General features: G+C 42.0%; 3 protein-coding genes across 4 annotated transcripts; all 3 read left to right on the forward strand.

Annotated features, from left to right (window-relative positions):
* The first annotated feature begins 5,984 nt into the window (after positions 1 to 5,984).
* On the forward strand, positions 5,985 to 8,394 carry ppp1r27a (protein phosphatase 1, regulatory subunit 27a). Its single transcript, XM_084038072.1, has 3 exons — positions 5,985 to 6,780; positions 6,874 to 7,024; positions 7,563 to 8,394. Exons 1-3 carry the CDS (start codon positions 6,315 to 6,317, stop codon positions 7,681 to 7,683), a joined length of 738 nt encoding a protein of 245 aa, XP_083894198.1. The 5' UTR covers positions 5,985 to 6,314; the 3' UTR covers positions 7,684 to 8,394.
* A 729-nt stretch (positions 8,395 to 9,123) lies between these two features.
* On the forward strand, positions 9,124 to 11,885 carry mcrip1 (MAPK regulated corepressor interacting protein 1). 2 transcript variants are annotated; one of them, XM_084037201.1, is made up of 5 exons: positions 9,124 to 9,254; positions 9,948 to 10,041; positions 10,214 to 10,332; positions 10,896 to 11,000; positions 11,115 to 11,885. In XM_084037201.1, the coding sequence occupies exons 2-5, from the start codon at positions 10,034 to 10,036 to the stop codon at positions 11,177 to 11,179; spliced, it is 297 nt and encodes a 98-aa protein (XP_083893327.1). In that variant the 5' UTR covers positions 9,124 to 9,254; positions 9,948 to 10,033; the 3' UTR covers positions 11,180 to 11,885. The 2 variants fall into 2 exon arrangements, with proteins under 2 accessions (XP_083893327.1, XP_083893328.1); XM_084037202.1 differs by having other exon boundaries at positions 9,137 to 9,250; positions 10,001 to 10,041.
* A 522-nt stretch (positions 11,886 to 12,407) lies between these two features.
* alyref (Aly/REF export factor) lies at positions 12,408 to 15,468 on the forward strand. Its single transcript, XM_084036361.1, has 6 exons — positions 12,408 to 12,765; positions 14,164 to 14,322; positions 14,440 to 14,587; positions 14,748 to 14,811; positions 14,892 to 15,081; positions 15,168 to 15,468. The coding sequence occupies exons 1-6, from the start codon at positions 12,520 to 12,522 to the stop codon at positions 15,180 to 15,182; spliced, it is 822 nt and encodes a 273-aa protein (XP_083892487.1). The 5' UTR covers positions 12,408 to 12,519; the 3' UTR covers positions 15,183 to 15,468.
* The last annotated feature ends 781 nt before the right edge of the window (positions 15,469 to 16,249 follow it).

Here is a 16,249-nt window from a genome sequence, read left to right on the forward strand (position 1 = left end):
AGTAAAAAGTTTCCCTATGAAGGACATTTCTTGCAGCTGTTTCTTTGTAAGGCTGACTGAATCTCGAGTTATATTAATAAGAGAAAAAATAAATCCTCAATAATTCCCCTCAAATGCAGTGAAACTAAATTAACGAGCCTGTTTTGAAAATGCGAGGAGACGAAAATACAGATATTTGTTTTAAAATGTAGTAAAAGTAAAAAAGTTAAATTCTCAAGTAAAGTACGGACACCTCCTAGAAGTAGTTTGTCACTTCCCCCCCTGTGATTTGAAATGAGATCATGTCTAGCCTCTATAATGGAATACACACAATAATGTTTAGCTGCTGTCTAATGTAACCACGGTAACCACAGCTCTTTATAACCCATATCAACTCTCCGTGGAGACGAGTCTGTACAGCCTCGTCTCCACTGGACAAAAAAACAACGAACACCTACTAACATCTGTCTGACTCAGGTCGACGTTAAATATGTGGCTGTGCTGAATAACGTGGGAATCAAAGGTTTAACATTCGTATTATCAAAGACACAAACAAACATTGTTATCCAGCTTGCGGTAATGAATATGGACCGATTCCCATGGAAACTATGTGCTCATGACTGGAGGGGGGTTCAGGCATGGGAACCATGAGGGCCATGCATGTATTTTAGGACCAGGTGGCCGTCGGGCTCATTTTCAACAGCAAACGTCTCAATATACTCGTCTGATGTGCTCACTTCTGTGAATTCGACTCATGCAAACTGATGGTGGAGTCTACGTGCAACAGAGGGTCCACGGAGACCCTGAAGCTCAATACAAATCACAAATCTGCTGTTTCATTTAAATGTTTAAAGTGCAAATATTAGGGAAAGAGCTTATTTGTTTTTTTCTCACATACAGCTTAGAGTGGCTGTTCTCTGGTGTATCTAATGTTATTTGTTTTTCACTTTGAAAAGAAATGCTTCTTTTATACAAACATACTCAAAATCCTCTAGTTGTATTTATACTCCAACATTATTCTGTATTAATGCTTTCATGCTGCTGTTGTAACAGGAGGAAGTAAAGCTATAGAAGTCACCTGGATGTAAGTCAGCGTTCCCAGCTGCATTTAATAGAGGAAGGAATCCTAAAAACCCGGAAATGAGTTTGCATTTTTGCTCTTCCGGTTCCCTCATCTCAAAGTCTTAGATGTCTGGTATAAGGTCTGTGTGACACAAGGATTTCATCACTTTGTCCTACGATATAAAACAAAGTAAATACCCACTGTGAATTTTGTAGCATTTACGTGTCATAAAAAAGGAGGGGGTTGCTAACAATTGGCAAATACATAAGGTTTATTCTCTGCAATAATCCCACTGGCTCCCTGAAGGGTGAAGTTGGATTATACAGTAGATACAAAACAAGATGATCTATTTAAGATCTAATTCAAATCTTATTTTTATTATTATGTCTTTTAACTATTCTGGTGTGAAGGCAGATGTGCCTTAAACTTGCATTATCTCTTTTTTTTTAATATATATATATTTTGTTTAAAGCATGTTTTTCTGTAAAGTTAGCATCCCAGTTATATCAACGCACCTTGCTTGTTAGCTGGAGCAGCGTCGCTATGGTAACTTGCTGGCCTCACCAGCTCCACCCTCTCTTCCAATTATGGCAACTTGTTGCTCCAAAAAAAAAAAAAAGAAGATGGAGCCGGCCAAAAACCAAGGCGGCGATGCCAAATGGTTGTCCATAAAGGAACGGGTGACATCATGGTGTCGGGCTGCATCCACTTCTTTTAGACTGAATATCTGGGTCATTTTAACTTTGAGGATTCTGTTGAGGAAATTAATCTGTTCAACAAACAGGATCAGCTTTTTCTCCGTGGTTTATTTGACAAAGTATTTTCATCTGCAGACAAAAATAATGTTCACCCTGCCTTCTCATGCAAAAGTCAGCAGGAAGGACCCTGAGTCTAGCAGGGATCTCCCTTTTAGGGAGGAGGAATCATACTATAGATAAAGGTCACAAGGTCAGCTGGATGACGTCTTCAGATAAAACAAAGCATTCCCTCAGACTTGCCATCACGAGAGCTCAGAACAGCATTTATGTAAGTAATAAAAGACGGGTCTATCTTCCAAAGGAAGGATGTACAACACAGATGTCATAATGTCCCCTGAAATTAGCTCATGTCATGTGGTACTCATGCTCATATCACCTGACTACGCACAACAGGCAATCATTTTAGTCATAGGATAGAGGTTAAAAAGAGGAGATCAAGAGGGATCAACGTCTGACCCGACAAAGATTCTGATTATAAATTACAAAATTCCCATTACATTCTCAAGACGGATCATTTCCACAGCTGCAGGCATCATAGGGGTGATTCTGGGAACGGAGCTTTACCAAAAGATCCCAAGAAATGTTCCTTTAAAAAAAAAAACTGTACATTTGAACCTTATTTTGGACTATAATTCTCACATTTGTGAATGAAGAACATCAGACTTTTGGGGAAATCACTCTGACTGGAAATCTTAGCCAAAAAAGCCATCACTTGGTTTTACAAAGTACTACAAATGATATTGTATTAAAATGTAAAGATAATGAGGTATAACGGGGGTGAACGGGGATGGAGGGAGGGAGAGAAAGTGGATCATACCATGACGCGGTTCGGGGAGTCTGTTGTATTTTCGTTGTTAAAATATTAAGTTTAAAGTAAACCATTAGTACTGTCTATGGGTTTTTTTTACCATGTTTAAGCTTGCCTTTAAAAAAACAACATGACATTTTTATATTGCATTTTTTTATGCAATATTTTTAGGGGTGCTGGGACTCAATTTAGGGCTAAAGTACCCCTAAAGTACCTGCTAGAAACGCCTTTCCTCCACGGTATCCCTCTTTTCATGAACCTCACACTCGCTCCTGATTTAGATTCCAGCTCCTTTTTCTCGTAACCAGATCCTCTTAGCACGAGTGAGTATCTCCCTCTGGGCTGAGGGGATCCGGAGAGAAACAAATCCGTACTGTTTACCAGCGACTCATCCAGGTGTTGATCCAAAGCTGCCTTTTAGGAAAACGTACCACTCCTCCTTCAATTCAATTAAATTCTGAGAAAAGTGTATATATATGAGAAGGTCTGTGTTTTTCAGACACCCTGGTCCTCACTTCTATTTAAAATTCCTGCTAAGAGTCCTGATACAGCTGTGAAGCTGCAGTTTGTTTATCCACACACATATGGATTATTCAAACATATGACTTGTGTTACACTGACCTTTCGAGACCACGTTTATGAGGAGGGCAGCCTGCATTCATCACATGCTATACACAGACAGGATGGTTCACAGCTCTTATTTTTAGGCCATGGAGTCACCGACCTGCCTCCTACCTGCATCACCCCAGGCCGCTGGGTGTTAGGGAATGTGTAGCTGGCTTTTTTTCTAACATGCGTAGCCCGGCGATAAGCCTCTGTGGACGAGATATCGTGACCGCCAGATATTGATGTCCGAATCCAGAATATCAAGAAGCCAGCGATGCCAATTAGAACGATATCAGGGTCCGAATCACAGATATGTGATCTGATGGATCATCCAGGATTCATCACCGATGCTTGTGATTAGAGACGGACGGATGAGATGGTTTAAAAATGTTATTAATCGTCCTGTTGGAGCCGATTATTACCGACAAGGTTATTATGCATTTATTCTCTTGACAACATTTATTGTGAAAATCTCTCCCATCTAGAATGTTAATTATTAATGCTAAGTCTTTTGATAAAATGAAGGGCAAAATGTGTTTGCAGAGACAAGCTATTCATATTTAATTCATGTGTGCGTATAATAATCATCATAATCTTTATTTGTATATCACAACGTTAAGTGCTTCACAACAACAATAATACAATATACATAAACACATTGTAATAAAAGTCACATCAAGATAAAAGAAGAGATTTAGCTGAAACACTAAGAAGAGTGTTCCCAAAATATGATCCAATATGATACATTATTTTTTTATGACTGATACTCAACACTGGATGGCTACCAGACACACAGGGCTGCCGCGCTGAGGTCACTTCCTCTGGGAGAACGTGAGCTTTTTAAAACCCCGTGGTGATTTTACTGTTCTTACATTCTGTTTTAACCCTCGCTGGATATTTAATACGGTGATTCCTGCACTTTCTGCTCGCAACGTTCTTAAAATCTGAATTATTTCAGGGCAGAGAGAATTTTAGTCCTCACATGTCAGGGAATAAAAAATGTATATGTCAGGTATACCTGAGTAAATATAACATAACACACTCTATTGTTGTTGTGCTGAAATCCTGCACAGCTCTGAACAGCCAATAGCGTGCTGAGGAGGGAGGGAGTGTTGCCTGTTAATGTTAACGTGTTTAATAAAGTTTATATTCCAGAAATACAGACTTGATTAACTATAAATTCACATTGTCTTTCATGTCTGTGGTTTTTGTTGCTAACATGATTTAAACTCTGACTTCTTGGTAATTTATCCTCACATTAAATGCAGCCTGAGACTATGTATAGCAGGAAGCTGTAACTTTAGACACCGTCTCCCTGGCTCTAACAAAGGAACCTCTCCCACATGCCGAGGTCCTCCTTTCTGCTGGAGAGGAAGTCTCCGTGGAGAGGAGCGCGAAGGAAAGCCGGAGGGAGTTTCTCAACACCGTATCAGAGACTTTGAAACCCGATCGCTCCTTCTGAGAGTCTCCTCCTCAAGCTGGGAACATTCAAATACTCTCACTTCAAATCCGTCTTCGGTTTGTCTGGAGACCAGCAGCGAGGTGATGAATAATAATTTGTGCTGGCATTTTAGAGCCGGGGTCAGATCCTACCATGGCAGAAATGAATTGATCATTTCCTCATCTGAGTAATGCCTTCTCCCTCCTCTGGGTGTGCACACAGGAATATGCAGAAACCTAAACAGATGCAGGTTTTCTGCTGTCATACAACAGATTTATGACGTAATATGAAGGTGCAGAGAACCATAAAGTGATTAATTATTTAAATACAACGTATTTTAATGCAGAATGTCCAGTAACACATTAGAATAGCTGCAACTCACACGAGAGGAGGTCCAGATCTGGAGCAAGGTCGTATATTAAGTGGTCGGAGTTGTGGTGGGAAACACAAACCCGAGGATGACAGCTACACAATTGGCACTGGTTACATTGGCAGCATCTGTGAAATGCCCAAGACCTCCTTCCAAAGGGTTTTGTGAACCAGTTAAAACCAGCTCTGCCCGTCTGGGGTCAGCTGTTACCGCACCGTTCACACATACTGCACCACACTCGCTCTTTAAAAGACGTTTTACGCAACATTTTCAACATCGAGTTGACAAAATCGGAAGATCGACCTTTTGTAAATATGAGAAATTGACATCGCCCCGTGTGCGTCACCTCCTCGGTGGGTGAGTTTTACTGGCGTATCTGGTTATGATGTAAAGGGCGAGCATGAAGTGTCACATGACTGACCTTTGGGTCAACGGGGAACATGAGGAGGAACATAACACATAAAAAATATAACTAAAAACAGATTTCTAACGTCTACTGGTCTTGACTGAGGTTATGTTGCGGCATCAGGTATGACGAAATGAAATCATGCGCCGCGTTGCTGTTGTTTACTTCCTGCATTACGTCTCGTCCATTAATAACAACGTGATTTCGCAGAAAACCTGGCGTATGTAACTTCTCCTCAGGGCCCAAAATAGGGAACCGACTGGGCTCCAAGCCTCCTGTACATTTAAGGTAAAGTCTCCCTCTTCTGTTGATATTTAGCTCTGATATTAATCATGATCGTCTCTGTGGGAGAATGTAAGTCTGAGGCAAAACTCGGAGGGAAAATCTCGGTTTGTCAACATTTTTTACGAGGGGTGGGTGCAATGTCAGTGGGCATGTGATGGTACAGTGGGAGGAGCCGGACGAGGGCCACTCATTTCTAAGCTGAAGTCACTGGATATTAGGCCCTAAAATAGCCCTACAGAGGGTATATATAGGGGTCCTCTCCCACTTGCACCATCAGACAGTGTCCTGTGCAACAGCAAATACTCTGTGCAGAAGATCATTTCAAATTCAGATGGGAGAAATCCGCGGCGGGGGAGAGGAAGAGGACTAATAACGGGGATTGGATCATAGTGAAGCAAAGGAGTTTGTATTCTGCGGTAACAGCAGGAGATCCTCCAGCTGGGAACTAAAGGGATAAGAAGACAAGCGAGGAGAGGACAAAGAAAAAGGACAAGGAGCAAAGGATACGTCTGTTTTATTGGATTAGTGTTCTCCTGGGTTTCTCACTTCCCTCCTCCTGGGCTGACAGCAAAGGGGAGGAGGCAAAACCACCGCAGGGATGAAGTACAACTACCACGTGCCGGCGTCGACGTACTCGCGCAGTTCCCAGTACACGCCGACCACATACCACACGCCGACCTACTACACACCCTCACATTACACACCCTCACATTACACACCAACCACGCCGCACTACACCTCCACGTCCACGTACACCTCCGCGACAAAGTACGCCCCGACGCAGTACAGCACCGCACACTACAGCCCCTCACAGTACACGTCCACCTACAAGGCCGCGTCCACGTCCGTCCCCTCGTACAGCAAAGGGTCGCGGTACAGCTCAACGCCTCGCACGCAGCCACAGGAGAAACCCGCGCCCGTGGTACCCGAAGCACCCCCGAAGAGATCGGTGCACTTCCCCAATGACATCATCTTCCAGGACATCGTGAGGCGAGGAGACTTGGAGCAAATCGGGCGGTTCATGAGGGCGAGGAAGGTCCGCGTGGACACGCTCTTCCACTCAGGTGAGTCCGCAGCCATTTTGTTTTTCGATGACGGTCTTACGCCTTGATCTGGCGTTGCTGCTGCAGAGGTCTGACCTTCAGTCGTCTGTGCAGGTATGGCAGCGCTGCATGAAGCCGTGCTGACAGGGAACCTGGAGGCGGTGAAGTTGCTGGTGAAATACGGCGCCGATGTTCACCAGAGAGACGAAGATGGCTGGACGCCACTTCACATGGCCTGCAGTGACGGCTACCCGGAAATTGCAAGGTGACCTTTTGACCTTTTAGTCTTGACCGATCATGCTTCCTTTTTTTCTGCACACTGATCGCACAAACGTGAAAGACTCAAAAACTCAAAAGTGAAATAAAGCATGGGTCTTTTATTTGAACATTGAGGGACAGATGTTTTTAACCAAAGTGACATTTTCTCTGAAATATGTGCTTCAAATATCCTTCAAAGAGTATGAAGATGTCGCAACTGAGACAAAGTGCATGCTTGACTCTGAACATTGACAATAGGGAATAAAAAATACACACATGAAACGGTGAGATATTTCATCATAATACTCCAAACATGGTAATCGGCATTAAGCAACCCAAGGAATTAAAGAGAATTTCAAAAAAAGGCATCCAGGAGAAGATATGATGCAACCGATCCTCAACAGCCTCAACACTAACGCCCCTGATTGTTTGACAGTTCCAGGTATTCTGACGTCTTTTGAGTCGAGACAGTGAAATAATGAATATTCACAGCCATTGAGGAGGATCAGTTGCAGTAATAATATATTACTTCATTCTCCACTCAGGTATCTGCTGGCGATGGGGGCCAGCACGGTGGCGGAGAACGAAAGCGGAGAGAAGCCGGCGGACCTCATTGACCAAGAATGCAAAGAGCTGGTCAAACTGTTCGAGGCGGGCTGTGTGTGATCGGGCGCCAAACCGACCCCGAGGTGGAACAGTTAAACCAAACTAACTAGTAAAAGGGTTGAAGTGAGTCGGACTTAGGGACATTTCACTGATCCTGTGAAGCAGGACGGTGATTCTGTTTATTAGTTTCATAAGTTATTTTTATTGCAGTCTGAAAGCAATCCACCGTTGGGATTCATTTATTTTTCTGGTGGTTATTTTATTTTATTTTGTGCATTTGTGTATTTACCATACTGCCAGTGTGTCACTCTTAGTTCATGGGAATTCAACGCCAATGTGTCACTATGGTCCAGGTCTGAATAGCTTTTAATTTCTGAAGGAAATTAGATTAAATCCTCCTGAGCATTTTGGTTTAGGTATTCTATCACTTGTGTTCATGTTAAGCCGTCGCTTTCTAAGTAGCTAGTTGCACTCTGCAGAAACGCTGACACAGAACTTGGGCCGGGAGGTTTGTGTTTTATAGACTGAGTAATGTATCTTCACTGCTGGGCAGAAAGAGGATCAGCCAAATTAATAATTGATACTTCATTGATGGTCAGAAAGGGAAAGAATAACATCAAGTTAATGTCGTGTAAGCACTTTTACTGCTGCAGCCTTTTCTTGCTGATGTATTGCTGTTGTTTTCTGTAGTAGAAATACAAATGTCAGCTTTGAAAGTCTTATAATTTCCTCTTCTATGATTATTTTTGTACGTTTTCATAAATAAAGAAACCTTTTATAAATATGAGTTGCTGTTGTGAAGTCTGTATGAGAACAATTAATGTGTATTAGATGAACAAACGCGAACACAACGGCATTTTCACCACAGTGACTTAGTATTGTAACAAGTACAATATTACCTGCAATACACATGATCCCATCATCACAAACCTGGTTGATGATGGATATGGTGAAATGATAACAAAATATTATATATTATGCTTCCGCGTCGACACAACGCAAGGGGGCTTGCGGACCCTTACTATTTTATTTTAAAGAAATGTACCAGTAGATGGGGACTGTCTATATTATTATTATAATTATAATTAGTAGTAGTAGTAGTAGTAGTGGTTGTAGTAGTAGTAGTAGTAGTGGTTGTAGTAGTAGTAGTAGTAGTGGTTGTAGTAGTGAAACAGTAAAAGTAGTAGTAGTAATAGTGGTAGTGGTATTATTTATATTAATATTAATAAATATTAATATTTATGTTTATATTAGTATTATAAGTATATGTAATTATGTTGTTATTATTGTTGTTATTATTATCATCATCATCATCATTATTATTATTATTATTATTATTATTATTATTATTATTATTATCATTGTTATTATTATTATTATTGGTTATCATTATTATTATTATTATTATTATTATTATTATTATTATTATTATTATTATTATTATTATTATTATTATTATTATTATTATTATTGGCCGTATTATCACACGTATGGTATCCTTGTGAGAGACCTTTCACTTCCGTTTTCTTTTCCCGGAAATGATTGGTTGGCATTGGCAACGTTTTAGCAGGTCTAACGGCGTACACAGTCTGTGAATAAAGAAACCGAAAGGAAGGGCGATAAAAAGGTTTGTTAAACATCTCAGCCTCGTGTTCTTTACTCTACATCTTGGACGTGTTGTAGCCGCGCTAAGTGTCTTTGTGATGAATATCTCGGGACCGGTAACACCAGCAGAATATTAGCTGATTGATGCTAACGTTACGACAAGACAATGTAAATCGTCCGGCTGGCTAGCTAGCTAGCTAGCTGGCTAGAGTTAGCTTAATTTATTGTGTCAGCGAATCTATAGTTAGCTGTCCAGGACGTAGCTATGGAGGGGCACGACTCCCAACGAGCAGACGCGTTTTCACATAAAATAACCTATTCTTGTTCGTGATAGTTAAACCAGGGGTTAGCGTAGTGGGTCTGGCTCTGTAGCATGCTGCTAACACTGAAGCTACTGGAGTAAAAACGTAAACAATAGCCCCCTGGCTTGCTAACGTCAATATGTGTTTGTTTGTTTCCCCTCAGAGGCGCAACGTCCCATAGCTACATAGTGAGTACTTAGCAGTAGAAACGCTAACAGAACCCGTATGTTACTAATGTAACCTGACTTTCCATAACTTTTGTAAGGATTGTAAGGAAGTAGCATATTTAACTCTGTGTGCTAACCAGCAGTGTCATCTAGCAGTTAGTTTACAGGTGAATGTAGACCTGTGTTGTGTCATTTAGAAGCTGACATCTTAGATCATGTGTAGATACTTGCAACTGTTGTTTATTGTTAGGATTCATCTGAGGACGTCTAAACCTTTTTATTCTTCACATCCACTCACCATAGGGGAGCAAGGAGCGAGTACAGACTGCAAACAGAATGACCAGGTTTGTGACACGTACAAATACACCAGATGACATTTAATCAAATATAATGATAGGTGTGTACTGCATTGATCTTGAGACACAGACACACATTATGTTGATGTTTAGTTTAAAGACTTTAAAGAAATAAATGACTATTTATGCCATTAATGTAGCCGTTTTCACGTTTGTGAAGCTCATCTGCTCCCAGGATGGTGAATAGTTACAAGCGGACTTCAAGCCCCCGATCCCCCACCAACAGTGGGGAGCTTTTCACCCCAGCACATGAGGAAAATGTGCGCTTTATACATGACAGTGAGTACACCTTCTAAGATTGATTAATTAGTTATCAATTTTACTAATGATCAGAATAATAGTCCCCTCTGTACTAATTTAACTGTGTTGCCTGGACCAGCTTTAGCCCAAGTTTGTTTCCTTTACATTATTTACATAAGCGAAAAAACAGGAACAGGAAATTAACCTTTGACCTGTTCAGATGTTTAGATGTTGCGCTGGCAATTTCTGTTAAATAAAGCACATCAAGTCAAGTCTTATCTTTCTGTAAGTTTAATTCAGCATCTGCAGATCAACACAGTCAAAATGTGATACCCTAGCTCAACCCAAACCCTGCAAAGCAGAGGGAAGCACACCTTGTTTACTGTGTGGAGCTAAAATACCCGGTGGACTTTTCTTGTGTCACCAAATATCACCACTGTTGTTATTGTGTCATACGTCAGATTTCTAATCACATTAGGAAATTAAACTACACATGTCTCACCTTCATTAAGTCAAACATGTTATTATTTACATTCAGTCTGTCTTGTCATGTGATTACAAACATGTGATTACAAAGTATTGTTGTCTTTACTGTTTCTCAGCCTGGCAGTGTGTGCTCCGAGACATCAGATCAACACAAAATAGTGAACGTAATGACCGTGGACCACAGGAGTATGTGGAGAAGAACCCAAATCCTAACCTACATTGTAAGTGACACTGTACCTCTGTACCTTAGAGAAGTGGGTGGTATTTATTACGTCACACTAAAGGATCAAGTTAATAAACAACAACAAACAACGTGTTTCTCTCCGCTCTTGCAGCTTTCACACCAGTGGACCTGAGCGACCTCAAGAAACGTAACACACAAGACTCCAAGAAGTCCTAGTCTTTCTCATGATGGTCCAGTCGCTTCTTTCAACCCATTATCCTCGAGAACTTTTCCTCCATCAGCCAGAAAGTCAGCCCTGTTGGCCAGTCTTAGCACAGAATGCCAATGTCATGTCTCAACTCTGGACCATAGCAACCCCGTCTCTCTTTACTCTCTACAACTGACGACGAAGAAAAAGAACCAGGATTCCAGGGAGCGGAAATTCTCTCGTCTCTTGGTTCATGTTTTTTTCTTTGAGTCACAAAATCTTCATATGTGCATTCTTTGTGTGGATGGGACTGATGCAAACTTTCATCAAAATTTGCTGACATCTGATGCTGAGGTACAAACTGTTGACACTCTCCACAGGACACAGAAGACCGCAGTCTTAAATACAAACCTTTTCTTTACTACTGCTACTTGTATGACTTTGGAGGAAAATCTGAAAGGGCTGACTTTTTTTTTGTTTTATTTTTTATTTTATTTTTTTGTTTTTGGAAGATAGTTCGATCAGTAAATTGTAGAAATAATGGAGTCGTCACATATACTTTATGGGCAAGTTTTGGAAGCCAAATGCAATGTAGAACGCCAACATTTTTATTATAAATTTCTTGCCCCTCAAACGGACTTTACGAAGTAGAGACCTCCCCAAGTATGCTGCCCTTGGTTAACCTGCCCTCCCCAAGCCTTGAAACAAAATGTTGAATAAAAGACTTTTACAGTATGCCTGCTTGTATGGATATTACATGAATATTGGCCACAGATGAAGGAAAATAAGTGAAACTTATCATAAATCTTACATTAGAGGGATTTCTTTCATAAAGCCACATTATTGGGAGAAATTATTTTTGCCGTTGCTGCTAATGACCATTTCCATTATCAATTATTTTCTTAATTATTTGCTCCAAAACACATTTCTTAGAACCAAGGTTGACATATTATATTCCCTTGTTTTTAAGTCATGGAAGGTTAAGTAAACCAGAAAATAATCTATCAAAAATGTTGCAATGCTTCCCTTAATAATTACTTTGAATGATTAATCGATGGACAAAATAGTTTTAGATTGATTTCTTGCCAATCGATTTAGCTCTGAAGTGAATCAGTGAAGCACAATTTATAGTTAGAATATGAGTTATCGTGGACATTTGCCCAGTCGAGTTGTGTTTGGTCACGAGTATTACGTGATGACGTCGTGCATACGTGTAGTACGTACGCGTATATACAGCCAACAGTAGGGTGTCTTGTTTTCTCGCAGAGGCAGAGAGCGTTGAGCTGGGAAGGGATAAAGAGAGGAGCCTATCGAGTCTAGGGTGTATTTTTATATTTCGTCGACAGTTTAGCATTATTGGGGCAGCATAATGGCCGATAAAATGGATATGTCTCTAGACGACATTATCAAGCAGAACAGGCAGCAGAGAGGTGGAGGCGGAGGCCGGGGTGGAAGAGGTCGAGGCCGCGGAGGCACTGGCGGCGGCCGAGGAGGCCCTGGGCGTCTTGGAGTCGGCGGCGGAGGATTTGGAGGCCGAGGCGGCGGCGGATCGGGCCCCATGCGGGGCCGACAGAACCTGAGCCGCGCTAGAGGCAGACCAACGCCTTACAGCAGGGTATGAGAAAATTAAGAGGAATGGGCAGAAAAAGGAGAACACCTTCGGCAAACCTGAAAATACCTGGTTAACGTCCTTCTATTCTCCAGTAGGCCTGCTTGCTAACAGGCTAGCCAGCTTGCTTGTTAAGCGAATACGATGTTCGCCATAACCGCGGAGTGGCCCCACGGGGTAGCTCTATGGTGTGCGGTTAAGCATTAATGGAAGTTGTATGCATAGTCTGTCCCTTCTACCACCCATATGTGTACATCGTTTTTTGAAGAGGAAGCCTTCTTGGAGAGAGCGAACGCGTTAGCCACATTGGCTAACGAGCTAAAGTTGGATGGTGGAGGCCTCGGCGGCGCCATTTTGAGTCCGGCACCTTAAATTAGAGCTAGTCGTCGACGGTCAATTACGGCTTTCCACGCCAAACCGTCAAAACGATGGTGAGAGGAAACCACTGCATCGAGAAAATTCACCCACAAATGTTTTTTTTTCACCACTTTTGGAGCATAGTTTTTACCCCGTGTCCCGGTGCAGCGACCAGGCGTCTTTTGTTCGGGAGTGGCTGGCGAGTTTCACAACAAGGCCCGTTTGTTTGGCTTTTCAACCACTGTGGCTGTTGCTAATGGATGGATCAGTGGACTTCTCCCCCCCCCCCCCCCCCTATAATGTTCATGTTAATCAAACGTTCACTCGCTGAGTGTGAATGAGTATTTACACGGGCCCAACAAAGCCCCAATCAAAATGGCGTGGTCTCAAAATGGACGCACGGATAACCCACGCTCGCATATAGGGGATAGTTGGCCCGCATCTAGTCATTTTTTTCTCCCCCTCAATCAATCCCACTCATCCTACGGACACTTCCTTCATGATAGCCCTTTTCGTGGCTTGGTAAAGAACTTTTGGGCGGGCCAGGAAACACGGTGCAACGCTGGAGGCAACACTGCTTCAGATGGCGACCCCCTTTGTGCCCGAGGATCATATCTGGAGAGCCTTTGGTGGAGGCGCAGATGGCAAGAGAACAATGGGCAATTATGGTAGTTAGCCAGGGGGGCAGTTGTTCAGGGATTCATATACAGATTGTGGGTGGGTCATTGGGTTAATGTACAGTCTTAATGCTGCTAGACCTCATAATTAAAAAAAAAAATGTATACATTGTGTAAAAGTCATATAAAAACATCCCCTTGTTAGTTAAGTTTATCATGTGTATATCCTCTGTCTGAACTGATTCACTTGCTTGTAGTGATGGGGTGGGCAGGGAACATTTGGGGATCCTCTTGGGGGGGAACTGAGCACCCTGGCCCTGTTGGAAGTGGAGCCCCTGCTTGCCCCAACACCCAGCCGTGTGGACTCTGTGATTGACAGAGGCAAGGGGATCCTGAAGTCAGCAGGTGCGTTCTCTTTCATCTGTTGCAGCCTAAACAGCTTCCAGATAAGTGGCAGCATGACATGTTTGACAACAGCTTCAGCGGCTTCAGTGGAGGGGCCGGAGGAGGCGGAGGAGCTGGCGTGGAAACTGGAGGAAAGCTCCTCGTCTCCAATCTCGACTTCGGCGTCTCGGATGCCGACATTCAGGTACTTGGATAGTTGATTTACCCCTTTTTGTCCGAGAGTGGAGCATATTTGTGGTGGTTTTTGTACTAAATGGGTGGGGCAAAGAAATGGCTTCTCATGGCATATTTTTTTCCCCAGGAACTTTTTGCTGAATTTGGGACTCTGAAGAAGGCTGCAGTTCATTACGACAGATCAGGAAGAAGCCTGGGAACAGCAGATGTCCATTTTGAAAGAAGGGCAGACGCCCTCAAGGCCATGAAACAGTACAATGGCATCCCGCTCGATGGTATGCCTCAAACTCAAATCATATGCATCATGTCCTCTTGCTTACGGCTGCACAAATATTCTCACTGCTGTTTTAAACTTTGGATTTTGTTTGTTTTTAATCATTTATGTAAGAATATTGTGCTACTGTCCTGCCTTAATTGTGATGTCTGTCTCTCTAGGGCGGCCCATGAATATACAGCTCGTCACATCACAGATTGACACACAGAGACGACCAATGCAGGGGTGAGTGTAATCGCCTTTTGTGCAAGCAACTTGACTCAAACATTGTGGACACAGAGTTTAATGGGCAGTGTTGTTTTCAGTCTGAACAGAGGCGGCGGTGGAGGTATGAACAGAAATCGCGGGGGTGGCTTCAGAGGCATGCAGAGAGGGCGTGGAGGACGTGGTGCAGGCGGCGCTGGAGGAAGAGGTCGGGGTGGTCGCGGCGGTAGCAGCAAACAGCAGCTGTCAGCAGAGGAACTTGATGCCCAGTTAGACGCCTACAATGCCAGGGTAGGTTCAACAGTCGATGCAGAGTGCTTTAATTCAAGTGTTTTTCCAGTTTTCTAATCTCAATTCTTGTTTGTTTTTTTTCTCAGATGGACACAAGCTAAGAAATGAGGCTCCTCCAGTTTTGTTGTCCCTTCCTGTCTGCACAGAAGGGTAGTCGTTACAAATGTGCAGAATATTTTACACATGGCTGTCTTCTGATGTGATTGAAATTATTGTACCAACCTCTTCTTTTAAATGCCCAAAATGTTTTTTACCAGTATTTTTTTTGTTTCGTTTTTTTGGACAAATGGTTTTGGCTGTAGGTTAATGTGAATTGGGGGTTTTCCCAGTTCTTTCCTCTACCCTGTAGTTAATGACACTTGTAATAAAACCTACATATTAACCACATACTGTTTCTGTTTCTATTTCTCTCTCCAAGCTGATTTTTTTTTTTTTAAATGCCTTTTCTACATTCAAGAAGTCTTTTAAAGTTACATTATGCTAAACTAAAATATGCTGGTTTTCCAAATGCTGTGTAAAAATGATGCCTGGTTTTTAACTGTATTTAACCTGCAGACCCCACTACATTTCTATTGTGATTGGAATCATGGCATTAGTAACGAGGGACATTTAATCAAATTTTGGATTTGATTGTAGGATGTAGATTATTATTTTTTTTTCTTATTTGAAATTAACATTTCTAATCTTTGCATTACATTTTAGAAGCCACGGTGACCGACACGAGTGCTCATAATTTTCCCAAAGACATCCCATAAAACGCTGTTCCTGAAATTACATACTGCTATAAAATCTGGTCAAGCATATGTTAAAAAAAAAAAAAAAAAAACCTTATAGCACTCTGATAGTACTGTTGCTCTTAAGGTACTACTTTACTCAGATGAGGACCTAACACTTGTTCTATTTTTAGCTCTTACTTTATCGGCAATGATACGTTGTGGTTTCTTTGTTTCCTTCTTTTGACAAATGTACTTATTGTAAGTCGCTTTGGACAAAAGCGTCTGCTAAATCTAAAGTCTAGGACTCTGAAAAGCCTCTTGAGGCTACACTGATTTCATATTGGTAAATGTTACTGTTGTGGCGTTGGGTGGCTTATTGTCTGACATTCTATCTTGCCTAGCTTGAAATAAATCAACCACAGCTGAGCAACCTCAGCATCATCTTGATATGA

The sequence above is a fragment of the Eutrigla gurnardus genome (genome assembly GCF_963514095.1).
Source record: "Eutrigla gurnardus genome assembly, chromosome: 20".
NCBI lineage: Eukaryota > Metazoa > Chordata > Actinopteri > Perciformes > Triglidae > Eutrigla > Eutrigla gurnardus.

Coding starts and splice junctions, on each gene's coding strand:
- alyref (XM_084036361.1), top strand. CDS start 12,520: ATGGCCGATAAAATGGATATGTCTCTAGACGACATTATCAAGCAGAAC. Junction 14,323..14,439: donor TCTCGGATGCCGACATTCAG/GTACTTGGATAG, acceptor TTTTTTCCCCAG/GAACTTTTTGCTGAATTTGG. Junction 14,812..14,891: donor CAGAGACGACCAATGCAGGG/GTGAGTGTAATC, acceptor TGTTGTTTTCAG/TCTGAACAGAGGCGGCGGTG.
- mcrip1 (XM_084037201.1), top strand. Junction 10,333..10,895: donor TGTGCGCTTTATACATGACA/GTGAGTACACCT, acceptor ACTGTTTCTCAG/CCTGGCAGTGTGTGCTCCGA. Junction 11,001..11,114: donor CCCAAATCCTAACCTACATT/GTAAGTGACACT, acceptor CCGCTCTTGCAG/CTTTCACACCAGTGGACCTG.
- ppp1r27a (XM_084038072.1), top strand. CDS start 6,315: ATGAAGTACAACTACCACGTGCCGGCGTCGACGTACTCGCGCAGTTCC. Junction 6,781..6,873: donor GGACACGCTCTTCCACTCAG/GTGAGTCCGCAG, acceptor TCGTCTGTGCAG/GTATGGCAGCGCTGCATGAA. Junction 7,025..7,562: donor GGCTACCCGGAAATTGCAAG/GTGACCTTTTGA, acceptor TTCTCCACTCAG/GTATCTGCTGGCGATGGGGG.